We start from the raw sequence: 14,189 nt of genomic DNA on the forward strand, positions 1-14,189 counted from the left end.
TCCATCCTAAGATAAAATACAAGAAATAGTACAGTATTAGGGCCGACTAGATGGACCATGAGGTCTTTTTCTGCCGTCAATCATCTATGTTTCTATGTTTCTACTACTGGTTCTGTGGGCGTGGCTTGATGAGTGTGGAAGGGGAAGGATACTTCAAAATCTCCATTCCCACCCCACTCTGGGTCCAGCCAGAGGTGGTATTTGCCAGTTCTCCAAACTACTCAAAATTTCCACTACCGGTTTCCCAGAACCTGCTGGATTTCACCCCACTAGGTTGGCAGGAAAAAGTAACCAAAAGTAACTGAATAATAACCAAAATAGGGGAAATAAAATGCTGGGTTTTCTTCCCTGCTTAATTTACATTCTTTGCTATTTGCACATTGTTGTATCCTTGTAAATAGTTGGGTCCGTGTGGAAACGCTGTCTGAGCAAGAATCAGGAAGTCGCTCCTGATTGGCTCAGACGCGGCTGCTCTCGCTCTGGCGGGAACCGCAAATGTATAAAAGAAGCGGTTTTCTCCCAGGTAGAGAAGACGGTCTCCACTGAAGTCACTTATCCTACTGAGCTGAAATAAAGGAACCGTTCTCACCTAACCCTGTCTCTGGGTTTACTTCACTGGCGACGACGGACGGAAGAACCACGCGTGCAGAATGAACAACCTACAGATCGGCCGGGCTCCCGAATTCTTCGATCCGGAGAAATCCTCCTGGGACGCCTACATAGCCAAGTTCGAGATCTTCCTCGAGGCAGCGGGAATAAGGGACGCTGACGCCGAACGAAAGCGAGCCATCACTTCACACATCATAACCTCTGCAATAACTTAGCTGTTCACAGACAGGTCAAAACCAATGCTGATGCTGAGTGTTTCAATTTGGAAACGCCAACTCCAATGTTATAGTGTGAGTTTTTAAAATATCAAACGGTGCTCACAAAACTGGAACAAACTTCCAGCAGACATGGTTGGTAAATCCACAGTAACTGAATTTAAACATGCCTGGGATAAACATATATCCATCCTAAGATAAAATACAAAAATAGTATAGGGGCAGACTAGATGGACCATGAGGTCTTTTTCTGCCGTCAGTCTTCTATACAGTATTTCTATGTTTCTAACCTGTAGTCTCGTGCTTTGACTTCTCAGAGAAACTAGGTTGTGCTTTAACCTTTGCCCTTCTCTACTTCTTGCAATGCAGTTTCCCTAGTGGGAAAACAAACCTATATGAAGGGAAGTACCCGTTCCTGAAAAGGTTGATGCAGATTTATTAGGAGAAGCTTTGCAAAAACAATGTGCATTTGTCAAAATTGTAGACAAGGACTGTACGGTTTGGAAAAATGTGCAAATATGCTTTAAAAGATGCCTGTAATCTTTTTTTTTAACTCAAATTTGTAGAAACCTAAGATGAATGAAATATGAGGAACTGAGAAAAAAACTGAATTGGCAGATTTAACCATTCATTTTGACCACAGAGTTCATGTGTTTTTCTTGTCCATTTATTTTCAAAGAGGAAGCAAAAGAAGGGTTTAAAAAAAAATAAAATCTAAGAATGTAAACTTTTAATGTTAGATGTCAGTTGATGGTTGGGTGGGGCAACTAACAGAGACATGGATAATGAGTGTTGGTAAGAAATTAATATTTTATATGGAAGTATTTTGTCTTCATGACAATTTTATGGGAAATATTTTCAGAGAATGCTTTTCATTGTTCCCCCCTCCCCTCAAATCTCGTCCCATGCAACAGGAAGATTTGTTTTCCTCATCATTTTCAATATTTTTTATGACGTGCTAAACAGATTCAGCTGCATAATAATGCATGAGACTGTATTAAAACACTACCCAGAGCTCTCTTTGAAGGAGATGGGCAGTTTAGAAATAGGAAATATAAACAAAAAATAAACAATAAATATCTGTAAGGCATGGCAGAAAGAAACGTTAATGCTGATATACCTACAATTATATCAATATAATCCCAGCAGCCGATTAGGTCCCACAGAGTTGGCCTTCTCCGGGTCCCGTTGACTAAACAATGTCGTCTGACGGGGCCTAGGGGAAGAGCCTTCTCTGTGGCGGCCCCAGCCCTCTGGAATCAACTCCCCCCGGAGATTCGAACTGCCCCCACCCTCCTCGCCTTCTGCAAGACCTTGAAGACCTATCTATGTCACCAGGCATGGGACAATTAATGTATCCCCTTCTCTGACCATTAAGAGTTATGTGTGGTTGTGATTGTATAGTATTGATTATTTTTTAAGATAGCAGGGTTTTAGTCATAGTTTTAATTATTAGATTTGTACTGTACTGTTTTATTGCTGTTGTGAGCCGCCCCGAGTCTTCGGAGAGGGGTGGCATACAAGTTTAATAAATTATTGTTGTTGTTGTTGTTGTTGTTGTTTTGTTGTTGTTGTTGTTGTTGTTGTTTTGTTGTTGTTGTTTTGTTGCTGTTGTTGTTGTTATTGTTATTTCCGATTCTAACTATTAGATTTGTCATTACAGTATATATTGTTTTTATCATTGCTGTAAGCCGCCCCGAGTCTACGGAGAGGGACGGCATACAAATCTAATATTATTACTATTATTACTATTACTATTACTATTACTATTACTATTACTATTACTATTACTATTATTATTATTATTATTATTATTATTATTATTATTATTATTACTTTTATAGTGCTTTACCAACACCTATAAGAGCATAAATCCTGCTTTTTGGTTTGTAAAGTATAATTCAGGAGTTCTAGTCTTGCATTCTTCTGTTATTTTTGTCGCCCTGAAGTCTAAATCCCTGTGTTTTCCTACAGATGTGCTCTCCCCTTCCCAGATACAAACTATCTACAAGGCAACCGGATGTGCTTCCCAAGACTTCTGTGCAAAGCAGTGTGATGAGATGAGCCCTTACCGGACCATTACAGGCGAATGCAATAACCTGTATGATTCTAGAATATAAAAGGACCATGTTTTGGTAGCCAAGACTCTAGTCCAGTGATGGCAAACCTTTTTTTGCTCATGTGCCAAAAGATTGTTTGCATGGGAATAGTGTCTACATGTGTGCCCGCACTCACAATGCAATGCCCTCCCATCCATCCATGCATGCACAAACCCCCCTCTGGTGAATGAGCACAGGCCTCACTGAAGCTTCCGGACTTCCAGTAGGTCCATTGGGCAGTTTGTCACCCTCCCCAGGCTTCAGAAAAGCCTCCACAGCCTATGGATGGCAAAAAACAGCCCAAAAGGCCAACTGGAAGTTCTAGTTGGCCTGTTGGGCCATTTTTGGCCATCCGCAGGCTCCAGAGGTTTTCCTGAAGGCTGGGGAGGGTGAAAACGGCCTCCCTCCACCCTCCAGAGGGCCAAAAATCAACTGGCCCACACACATATTTGCACTGGAGTTGACATAGGGCAAAGTCTCACGGGCCCTCAGGTATGGCTTTGCGTGCCACCTGTGGCACCCCCACCATAGGTTGCCATCATGGCCCTAGTCTAATTGTTTTTAATTGCTAATATATGCTAAGTGAAGAGGGTCATATTTTAAGTTTTTTTAAAAAACTATTAAGGGTTACTGTAAAAAAACCTGTGATATTTAGTTTAAGACGTGCATCCGTTACTCATCTCAAAATGGCCAGAAAAATGTAGCATCAGTTTCAGACCATTGACCAAGCATTGGTCATAAGTGGCTTCAAAAGCTTCCTGGGTCACAGGAGTGAGAGCCAAGTCACATTCATTCATTCATTCATTCATTCATTCATTCATTCATTCATTCATTCATTTGCCTTTTATGCCACCACTCTCCAAGGACTCGGGGCGGCTCACAACATATAATAAAACAATGCATAACATTTTGGGTCCAATTAATTGGACTCGAATGAGATATCCGCCGGCTAATATGTTTTATGTATGGGATGACTGGGTTGTTTGATTATTTTAATGATATGAGTTTTAAATGTCTTTTTTAAGTATTGGATTTGTTACATTTGTTATCACTGTTGTGAGCCGCCCCGAGTCTCTGGAGAGGGGCGGCATACAAATCTAATAAATTATTATTATATTATTATTATAATTAATTAATTAATTAATTAATTATATAATCTAAACCTAAAACCCCCAAAAAACCCAGTAATTCTCATTCAATCAGTTTCTCTCAGACCATTTATCGGCCAGGGGGCAAGAATCTGATGGCCCCAAGCCTGGAGACATAAGTGAGTCTTGAGACACTTGTGGAATGCAAGGAGGGTGGGAGTAATACGGGTCTCAATTTATGCATGGTATGTTTGTGTGTATGTTTGGCTTTTAATAAGGGTTTTTAGATATTTTAAATATTAGATTTGTCATACACTGTTTTATTATTGTTGTTAGCCGCCCCGAGTCTACGGAGAGGGGCGGCACACAAATCTAATAAATAAATAAATGAAATAAATAAATTATTTTTTTAGCAGAGTGATGGCATTTGGGGGAAAAACTGTCCTTGTGACTTGCAGTGCTCTGTTGCATTGTTTTGAGAAAAGGAGTTGAAAAAAAAGGCATTAAAAACCAGAACGATTTCATATTAAAATGTTCTGTTGCAGGTCCCATATATAGGCCTCTGAAATTCTAATACCTAATTATTATTATTATTATTTTATTATTTATTTGTTAGATTTGTATGCCACCCTTCTCCGAAGACTCACAGCATACAATGTAAACAATACAGCAACAAATCTAATCAATTTAAAATTACAACTAAATACAGCCAATCAGCCAATTCATAAATATTAATAATATTAATATTGATTAATGTTAATATTAATAAACCTCAACATTTAATCAGAATATGGAAGATGTATTTGCCGCAACATGTGTGAATGCAATTGTGATCTATTGTTGGATTTTAAGAGTTAGCATTATGTGTAAAACAAGTCTTACTGCTTTTCAAAACTCTCTTCTAAATGAACTTTTGGGCTTCATGAAATATTGCAGGAGAATTCCTACTTTGGGAGCTAGCAACCGCCCCTATGTCAGGTGGCTGCCTCAAGAATATGAAGATGGCATCTCTCTCCCACGGGGCTGGACGGAAACGAAGAAGTATTTTGGATTTCCACTGCCCTTAGTAAGATACAGTTCCTATTTCTCTCTCATCCCAGTATGCTCAGTTTGAACAGAGGAAAGGATCTAGGATTTTAAGGGAGAAAGGCAATTGGAAAGGAGGAGAGAAACCAAGAGTTGAGGCAAGGGAATTATAGATGTAATTAATGAGTAATGGAATACTAGATGTAATTGAAGTATCGTAGTCAGGAATATATGTTTTCGTAAATTTTCACGGGTATATGTATGTAGATTGTTCTGAGTTCGGGTTTTGCCCTGTGTAATATTTTGCATGTCTATGCGACGTTTCGGTGAAATCACATTCACCATCATCAGGCTGAAGTTGTAAGCTTCGTGCTATATTTACAAACTATATTTACAGCAGCACGAAGCCTACAACTCCAGCCTGATGATGGTGAACGCGATCCCACCGAAGTTGTAGGCTTCGTGTTGCTGTAAATATAGTTTGTAAATATAGCACGAAGCTTACAACTTCGGTGAAATCACATTCACCATCATCGGGCTGAAGTTTCCAAGCTTCGTGCTGTTGTAAAATGGAATGTTTGCAACTGTCCTTTCTTCCTAGTATATAGTGTGGGGGTGGAGATTTGGTTTGAATGTAGCAAATAGATTGGGTGATTATGTTTCAGTGATCTGATTGGTTGGTGTAATCATAATTATTAGAAGGATTGACATGGTGATTTTTATGAAGTGTTTTTTGTTATATATATATATATATATATATATATATATATATATATATATATATATATATATATATATATATATAAAATATGAAATCAGAGATGAACTAAAGAGTCCTAAAAATGTCTGCCAGAGCAGAAACGATCCAGGTAAGTTTTAAGGCCTATAAACGAACTGGTGCTTTTGTACACTAGTTACAGCACTCGAAAACAGGAATAGAGTTTCATGACAGATTCATGAAACTGTCAATCATGTCTTAAAATTTTGCAAATGAAAAGATAGAGATATAACATATAACATAAATATGTCAAGTACACAAACTACTATGGTACACATTGGGCTCCCAACTTGCTAAGCAGCCCTGAACAAAATCACCATCACAACTTAGACCTTTGGTCTATTTATTATATTTCAAAGACAAGATCAATTAACAGGGAGACACAGTGTCATTTATATCATTTATATCTACGGAGAGGGGCAGCATACAAATCCAATAAATAATAATAATAATAATAATAATAATAATAATAATAATAATGGCACTGGTATGTTCTTTGAAAAATCAATCTGGATGATTTTATTATGATCACTTCCTACAAGGTCAGCATGCTAGCTGTCTTTGAAACAACTAACCACCATTTGTTTATTGACTGCTTGAAGTTACAACACTTATGATGGTTGCAGCACCCCATGATCAAGTGATACAAAATTTGGGTGCTTGGACATCTGAATTGCTAATCCGGCATAAGAGTAGAGATCTGGGGGTTGAATGCACTGTTGATAGCGTGCACATAAATTTTTTTTGTAAGCCCTCCTAGAGAAAGAACAATAAAGTTAAAGGAGGAATAAACAAAAGGGCAGAAATAAGAGCCCAAACAATCTCATGATTATTTAATCTGCTCAATATCTTCAGGCCACTGAAGATTTCTTAAAACAGATGCAAAGAAACAAATACTCTGAAAAAAGACTTGACTCTTTGGATGCTGAGAGTAGAATATAGAATAAAATGGAATTCTTTATTGGCCAAGTGTGATTGGACATACAATTAATTTGCCTTGGTGCATATGCTCTCAGTGTACATAAAAAGACAAGGTATCTTCACCTATAATCATAAGGTACAACACTTAATGAAAGTCATAGGGTACAAATAAGCAATCAAATCATACTGGGAAACAATATAAATCATAAGAATACTAGCAACAAAGTTACAGTTATGTAGTCATAACTGGGAGAAAATTGGTGATGGGAATGATGAGAAGATTAATAGTAGTGCAGATTTAGTAAATAGTTTGACAGTGTTGAGGGAATTATTTGTTTAGCTGAGTGAGGAAGTTCAGGAAAAAACTCCTCTTGTGTCTAGTTGTTTTCTTGAGCAGTGCCCTATAGCGTCATTTGAGGTTAGGAGTTGAAAAAAAAGGAGTTGAAAACAGAAGGACTTCAGATTGAAATGTTCTATTGCAGATTCCATATATAAGGCCCTTGAAATTCAGCTAAATGTACCACAATTAAGAAAGATAATTTTATAGAAATAAATAAACAAATTAAAAAGATTTGGAAAAATGGAACAAATTACCCATTTCGTTGATAGGGAGAATTGCCAGCATTAAGATGTCTGTATTACCAAAATTAATATACTTGTTCCAAACAGTTCCGATTAAATTTGAAAAAAAAATATTTTGAAAGTTTAAATAGGATGATATCAAAGTTTATTTGAGCAGGGGGAAAACCCAAGAATTAAACTAAAATACTTGCAAGATAATAGAAAACAAGAGGGCTTTGGACTCCATGATCTGGAATTGTACTACCAAGCAGTTGCATTGCAATGGGCAATAGATTGGATACAATTTAGTAATAAAAGAATACTAACGCTCGAGGGACATGATCTACAGGTTGGATGGCATGGGTTCCTATGGGACAAGAAACATAAAAAACACTCCTATTTCCAAAATCATAAAATCAGAGAATCCCTATGCAAAATTTTGGCTAAAATAAAATATCAACCTTACAATGAATAATTAGCACATAACAGTGGTGAAATGCTACCAGTACACCCCAGTTTTGGGGTACCAGTAGTGCCGGCCGCCTGTGGTTTGGAGAACCAGTGGCGGCAGTAGCACAAGGCTTCTCCCACTCTCCCAGATGTCACAATTTCCTTGTTTTTGCACATGCACAAAGCCTGTTGCATGTGCGCAGAGGGTAAAACAGTTTGCTTGACCAGTTTAGAAGGGCACGTTTCTGAACTGGTAGGGAAGGTAAGTGGATTTCACCACTGGCAAATAATATATTTGATATAAAAATAAATAAAATAAAATATAAAATAAAATATAAAATAAAATAAAATAAAATTAGATAACAGATAATTAGATAAAGCCTTTAGTTAATTGTTTGAGTTAATTGCTTTTAATGAAGTTTATATTTAATTAATATTTAATTATTTATATCTATATTTAATTTATATTTAATTATATTGATTTATATTTAATTCTTCTGGCTGAAGATCTTTTGAAGTTATTCTTCTCTCTTGTTTCATTAAGAACACTCCTAGAGGAGCGGTTCTCAATCTCAAACTTTGCTTCGCCATAGACCCCCTTTAAATACCTTTTGTGGCCACGGACCCTCAGTATTTAAATCAAAACATTTCTTCAAGCCTTCATGGATGAGCTCGCGGCCCCACAGAGGTCCGTGGACCACAGGTTGAGAACCGCTGTTCCCAATGATTTCATTGGCAGTTTGTGCAAGTACATCTTTAACTTCTTTCTCCTAAATTAGCATGTAGCAATTTGTAGTTGTTTCCAAAGTGCGGTTTCATAAACCCCTTTAGAAACGTAGAAACATAGAAGTCTGACGGTAGAAAAAGACCTCCTGGTCCATCTAGTCTGCCCTTATACTATTTTCTGTATTTTATCTTAGGATGGATATGTGTTTCTCCCAGGCATGTTTAAATTCAGTTACTGTGGATTTATCTACCACGTCTGCTGGAAGTTTGTTCCAAGGATCTACTACTCTTTCAGTAAAATAATATTTTCTCATGTTGCTTTTGATCTTTCCCCCAACTAACTTCAGATTGTGTCCCCTTGTTCTTGTGTTCACTTTCCTATTAAAAACACTTCCCTCCTGGACCTTATTTAACCCTTTAATATATTTAAATGTTTCGATCATGTCCCCCCTTTTCCTTCTGTCCTCCAGACTATACAGATTGAGTTCATTAAGTCTTTCTTGATAAGTTTTATGCTTAAGACCTTCCACCATTCTTGTAGCCCGTCTTTGGACCCGTTCAATTTTGTCAATATCTTTTTGTAGGTGAGGTCTCCAGAATTGAACACAGTATTCCAAATGTGGTCTCACCAGCATTTTATATAGCGGGATCATAATCTCCCTCTTCCTGCTTATTATACCTCTAGCTATGCAGCCAAGCATCCTACTTGCTTTCCCTACCGCCTGACTGCACTGTTCACCCATTTGAGACTGTCAGAAATCACTACCCCTAAATCCTTTTCTTCTGAAGTATTTGCTAACACAGAACTGCCAATACAATACTCAGATTGAGGATTCCTTTTCCCCAAGTGCATTATTTTACATTTGGAAACATTAAACTGCAGTTTCCATTGCTTTGACCATTTATCTAGTAAAGCTAAATCATTTACCATATTACAGACGCCTCCAGGAATATCAACCCTATTGCACACTTTAGAGTCATCGGCAAATAGGCAAACCTTCCCTACCAAACCTTCCCCTATGTCACTCACAAACATATTAAAAAGAATAGGACCCAGAACAGACCCTTGTGGCACACCGCTTGTAACCTAACTCTCTGATGTCTATGCTTCAGCCAGCTGCAAATCCATTGAACTATCCAGGGATTAAGTCCAATCTTCACTAATTTATCTATCAGCTCTTTATGTGGAACCGTATCAAAGGCTTTGCTGAAGTCCAGGTACGCAATATCCACGGCACCACCTTCATCCAACACCTTTGTGACATAGTCAAAGAAATCAATGAGATTAGTCTGACATGATTTGCCTTCAGTAAAGCCATGCTGATTTGGGTCCAATAAGTTATTGTTTTTTAGGTGCTGATTTATCCTCTTTTTGAGTAGAGTCTCCATCATTTCAACTACCACTGATGTCAAGCTAACTGGCCTGTAGTTACCAGCTTCTTCTCTACTGCCCTTCTTGTGGATAGGCACAACACTGGCCATTCTCCAATCCTCAGGAACTTCTCCTGTTAACAAGGATTGGTTAAACAAATCAGTCAGGGGGGTAGCAATGACAGATCTGAGTTCTTTAAGAACTCTGGGGTGGATGCCATCTGGACCCATTGCCTTATTTATCTTTAATCGTTCAAGTTCTTCTAAGACATCGGCTTCTAAGATCACTGGAGCTGAATCCGTACAGCTGGAAGCAATGCTATATCCCTCTATAGTATTATTTTGTAAGGTGTCTTTTGAGAAAACTGAACAGAAGTAGCTATTGAAATGGTCAGCGATCTCCTTATTCCCATTAATGCATGTATTATTCCCGGTACTAAGCTTCGTCATGCCGCAGTTTTTCTTCTTCTTATCACTAATATATCTGAAGAAGGTTTTATCCCCCTTCTTTACAGATTTGGCAATTTCTTCCTCTTTTGAGGCTTTAGCAGCATATATTATCTGTTTCACCTCCTTCTGTCTCATTTTATACACCTCCCTATCAGCTATACTTCCAGACTCTTTATACCTCCTATAGGCAGCCTTTTTTTCATTGACTATAGCCCTTACATCATTGCTAAACCATAGTGGTTTCTTCTTCCTTTTACCTTTAGTTATTTGTCTTACATACAGTCCAGTGGCTTTTAAGATGGCCTTTTTTAATACAGTCCACTGGGTGCTCGCTCCTGCCATTTTATCCCTCCCCTTTAATTCATTATCTAAATATTCCCCCATTGCATTAAAATTTGTTTTTCTGAAATCCAATACTTTGGTTACATTATAGGATTGCTCACAATGAGTTTTTACATCAAACCACAAACATAGATCAAACATAGATGGTCACTGCAACCTAAATTTTCTCCCACCTTGACCTCTGAAACCTCTGAGACCTTTGCTTTCCTTCTGTCTCTGCCACTCTTGATAATGGTTTCTTGGTAACAGGTCCGGGCTGTATCCAATGACATCGTCTCCTTTCCTAACAAGAACGTCACGAACGATCGTTTCCGCTCAGTCTTGTTTATGCAGTGGGGGCAGTTTATCGATCATGATATGGATTTTGGACCTTCGGTAACAGCGACCCTCACCTTCACCAAAGGAATAGACTGCTTTAAGAGCTGTGTGAAAGAGCTGCCGTGTTATCCGATCAAGGTATGAAAAATTCTGAATCTAATTTTGCATGCATTAGCAACTACCAAGAGATGTTCAGGATGAGTGTCCCAAAAGTGCTTCTACAAGAGGCAACTTTGTTTTTCCTTGAAGATATTTCACTTCTCCTCCAAGAAGCTTCTTCAGTTCTGACTGATAAACCTCCAAGTGACCTCAACTCAGAGAGAGTGCTCACCACCAGATGAGTCCATCAATCCATGCAAGGAATATAAATCTTTCCATTCTCCCCCCTTCAGTCAGAACTGAAGAAGCTTCTTACAGAATAGAATAGAATGGAATGGAATGGAATGGAATAGGGTTTTTGATATTCCTCTGGTTGGCAGAATAAAAGAGATACCTTATTTTTCAAAGTATAAGACACACCTTTTTCCTCCCTAAAAGAGGCTTATAATTTGGGTGTGTCTTATACGCTGAATAAGACCTAACTAGCTGCTAACGATCTTCCCAGCTCTTACCTTGCAGACTCTTTCATTGTTTCTGTCTGCGAAGAATGTTTTCCAAGCCCTAAGTCTTTGCAGGGTTTTTTCATTGCTCTAACTTGCTCTGAATATGTTTCTTTTCAGCCCTAACCAGGTGCTAACAATGTTCCCAGCTCTTACTCACTTGCAGGCTCTTTCATTGTTACTCTCTGCGAAGAATGTTTTCCAAGCCCTAAGTCTTTGCAGGGGGTTTTTCATTGCTCTACTTGCTCCAAATGTTTCTTTCCAGCCCTAACCAGGTGCTAATGATTTTCTCAGCTCTTATTGGCTTGCAAGCTCTTTCATTGTTACTCTCTCCAAATAAATTTTTTTAAAGCCCTAACTTGGGGATAAAATAATGTGCTGAAGCTGACCAGACTAAGGATGATAGTCAGATGAATATCTTGTAAGCAGATTCTTTTCCCTATTTTCCTCCCAAAAAACTAAGGTGTATCTTATACTCTGAAAAATGTGGTGTGTTTTTTGGAACATGGGAATTTAAACTCGTCTTCATCTTTTTGTTCTAGATCCCACCCAATGATCCTACAAAAAAGCAGTTAAAGTGCATTCCCTTTATACGGACAGCTCCAGCGTGCAACGGTGGCTATGCCATTCGCAACCAAATCAATGCACTCACATCATTTGTTGATGCCAGTATAGTATACGCCAGTGAAGACAAGTGGTCAATGGACCTAAGAAATTTCACAAGTGACCTAGGTCTGTTGAGGGTGAATAACAGGTTCAACGATCGAGGCCTTGCCTTTCTCCCCTTTGGCGTTCCTGAAGGCTTTCAGGACAATTGCAATGTAACAAATACAAGCCTCAATATTCCCTGTTTTTTGGCAGGTAAGTTATTTGAAAGGTGCACAGTTTCTTCGGGGCTGCTCTTGCAAACTGAAGTCACACCTAGTAAGAGGGATAAAAGAAGAGATAAAAGGAATAGATGGCAAAGATGAATAGGGGACTGGAAGATAAAACATATAAAGAATAGTTGCTGGTATTGTTCAGTTTAATGAAAAGAAGGACTAGGGACAGTGATGGGCAGCACCCAGAACGGTCAGAAATGGAGCATCTAGCACGATTCCGGTAAAAATTACTGGGTTTTTGCTTCTGCGCATGCATGTCCATCAATCCATCAGTCCATCCATTTATTTTTTGTTTCTCACTGGAGAAAGTAATTATGTTTGGGGAAATTTATTTATTTGTTTGTTTGTTTATTTATTTATATTTTTTAAAAAATGTTTTATGTTTTTTTTAATTCATTTGTTCGTTCATTCGTTCATTCATTCATTCGTTCATTCATTCATTCATTCATTCATTCATTCATTCATTTATTTAATTTGTATGCCGCCCCTCTCCAAGGACTCAGGGCGGCTCACAGCATATACCAAAAAACATAACAATACAATTTATCCAATTAATATACTAAAAAAATTCTTTAAAATTCTAACTTTAAAACATTCATTTGCATTCATTCAATAAATCACACTAAAGGCATTCATTGGCCAGGGGGAAGAGCTAATGTCCCCAGGTCTGGTGGCAAAGATGTATTTTTAAACTCTTTCAGAAGGCAAGGAGGGTGGGGGCAATGCGAATCTCTAGGGAGAGCTGATTCCAGAGGGTCAGGCCCCCCACAGAGAAGGCTCTTCCCCGAGGCCCCGCCAACTGACATTGTTTGGTCAATGGGACCATAATAAGACCAACTCTGTAGGACTCTACTGGACGCTGTGATTCGTGCGGCAGAAGGCAGTCTCGGAGATAATCTGGTCCGATGCCATGTAGGGCTTTATGGATCATAACCAACACTTTGAATTGGGTCCGGAAGCTGATTGGCAGCCAATGCAGTCCGCGGAGTGATGACAAAATATGGGCATACCTTGGAAGGCCCATAACCGCTCGCGCGGCTGCATTTTGCATGATTTGAAGTTTCAGAACATTTTTCAAAGGTAGCCCCATGTAGAGAACATTGCAGTAGTCAAACCTCGTGGTGATAAGAGCATGAGTGACTGTGAGCAAAGACTCCCTATCCAAATAAGTCCCCAAACTTGACAATTTCAAGGCTTGTGGACTTCAACTGAGGAATTCTGGGAGGTCAAAGTCCACAAGTCTTAAAGTTGCCAAGTTTGAAGACCTCTGAGTTAAGGCATACCAGGTTGTCAAAGAAAATGGTGGCTGGACACCATCAAAGGTGACACCGGGCAGGGCATAGAAAAACTCAAAGAAATAGCACAAGATCAGAAGAGGTGGAGAGAACTGGCCCTTAGAGCCACCAAGAGTCAGACTCAACTAAATGGACGTTGTCATCATCATCATCATCTTCTTCACACTCTCAATCTGAGTGGGGATGTACTGTAATAGTAAAATGGAGTCAGGGAGCCTAGGGAAGTCCTAATTTTGTGTGGCCAATCACCTCTGCCATAGTCCAATAGAATGATTATTCTCATTCCTTCCATTTAGACCAGTGTTTTCCAACCTTTATCAACTTTAAGATGTGTGAATTTCAACTCTCAGAATTCCTCAGTCTACATCAGTGTTTCTCAACTCTAGCAACTTTAACATGTATGAATGTCAGTTCTGAGAGTTGACATTCATACATGTTTAAAGTGGCTAGAGTTGAGAAT

The 14,189-nt window shown here is 38.6% G+C and overlaps 1 protein-coding gene across 1 annotated transcript in view; it reads left to right on the plus strand.

The window, feature by feature from the left end:
• Positions 1-14,189, plus strand: part of LOC139162138 (myeloperoxidase-like) — a 37,396-nt gene that overhangs the window by 6,994 nt on the left and 16,213 nt on the right. Inside the window, exons 5-8 of the mRNA XM_070742177.1 lie at positions 2,799-2,925; positions 4,948-5,077; positions 10,886-11,092; positions 12,096-12,414. Coding sequence (XP_070598278.1) covers positions 2,799-2,925; positions 4,948-5,077; positions 10,886-11,092; positions 12,096-12,414 — 783 coding nt within the window. The remainder of the gene's footprint in view (positions 1-2,798; positions 2,926-4,947; positions 5,078-10,885; positions 11,093-12,095; positions 12,415-14,189) is intronic.

Source organism: Erythrolamprus reginae, chromosome 1 (genome assembly GCF_031021105.1).
Source record: "Erythrolamprus reginae isolate rEryReg1 chromosome 1, rEryReg1.hap1, whole genome shotgun sequence".
Lineage (NCBI taxonomy): Eukaryota > Metazoa > Chordata > Lepidosauria > Squamata > Dipsadidae > Erythrolamprus > Erythrolamprus reginae.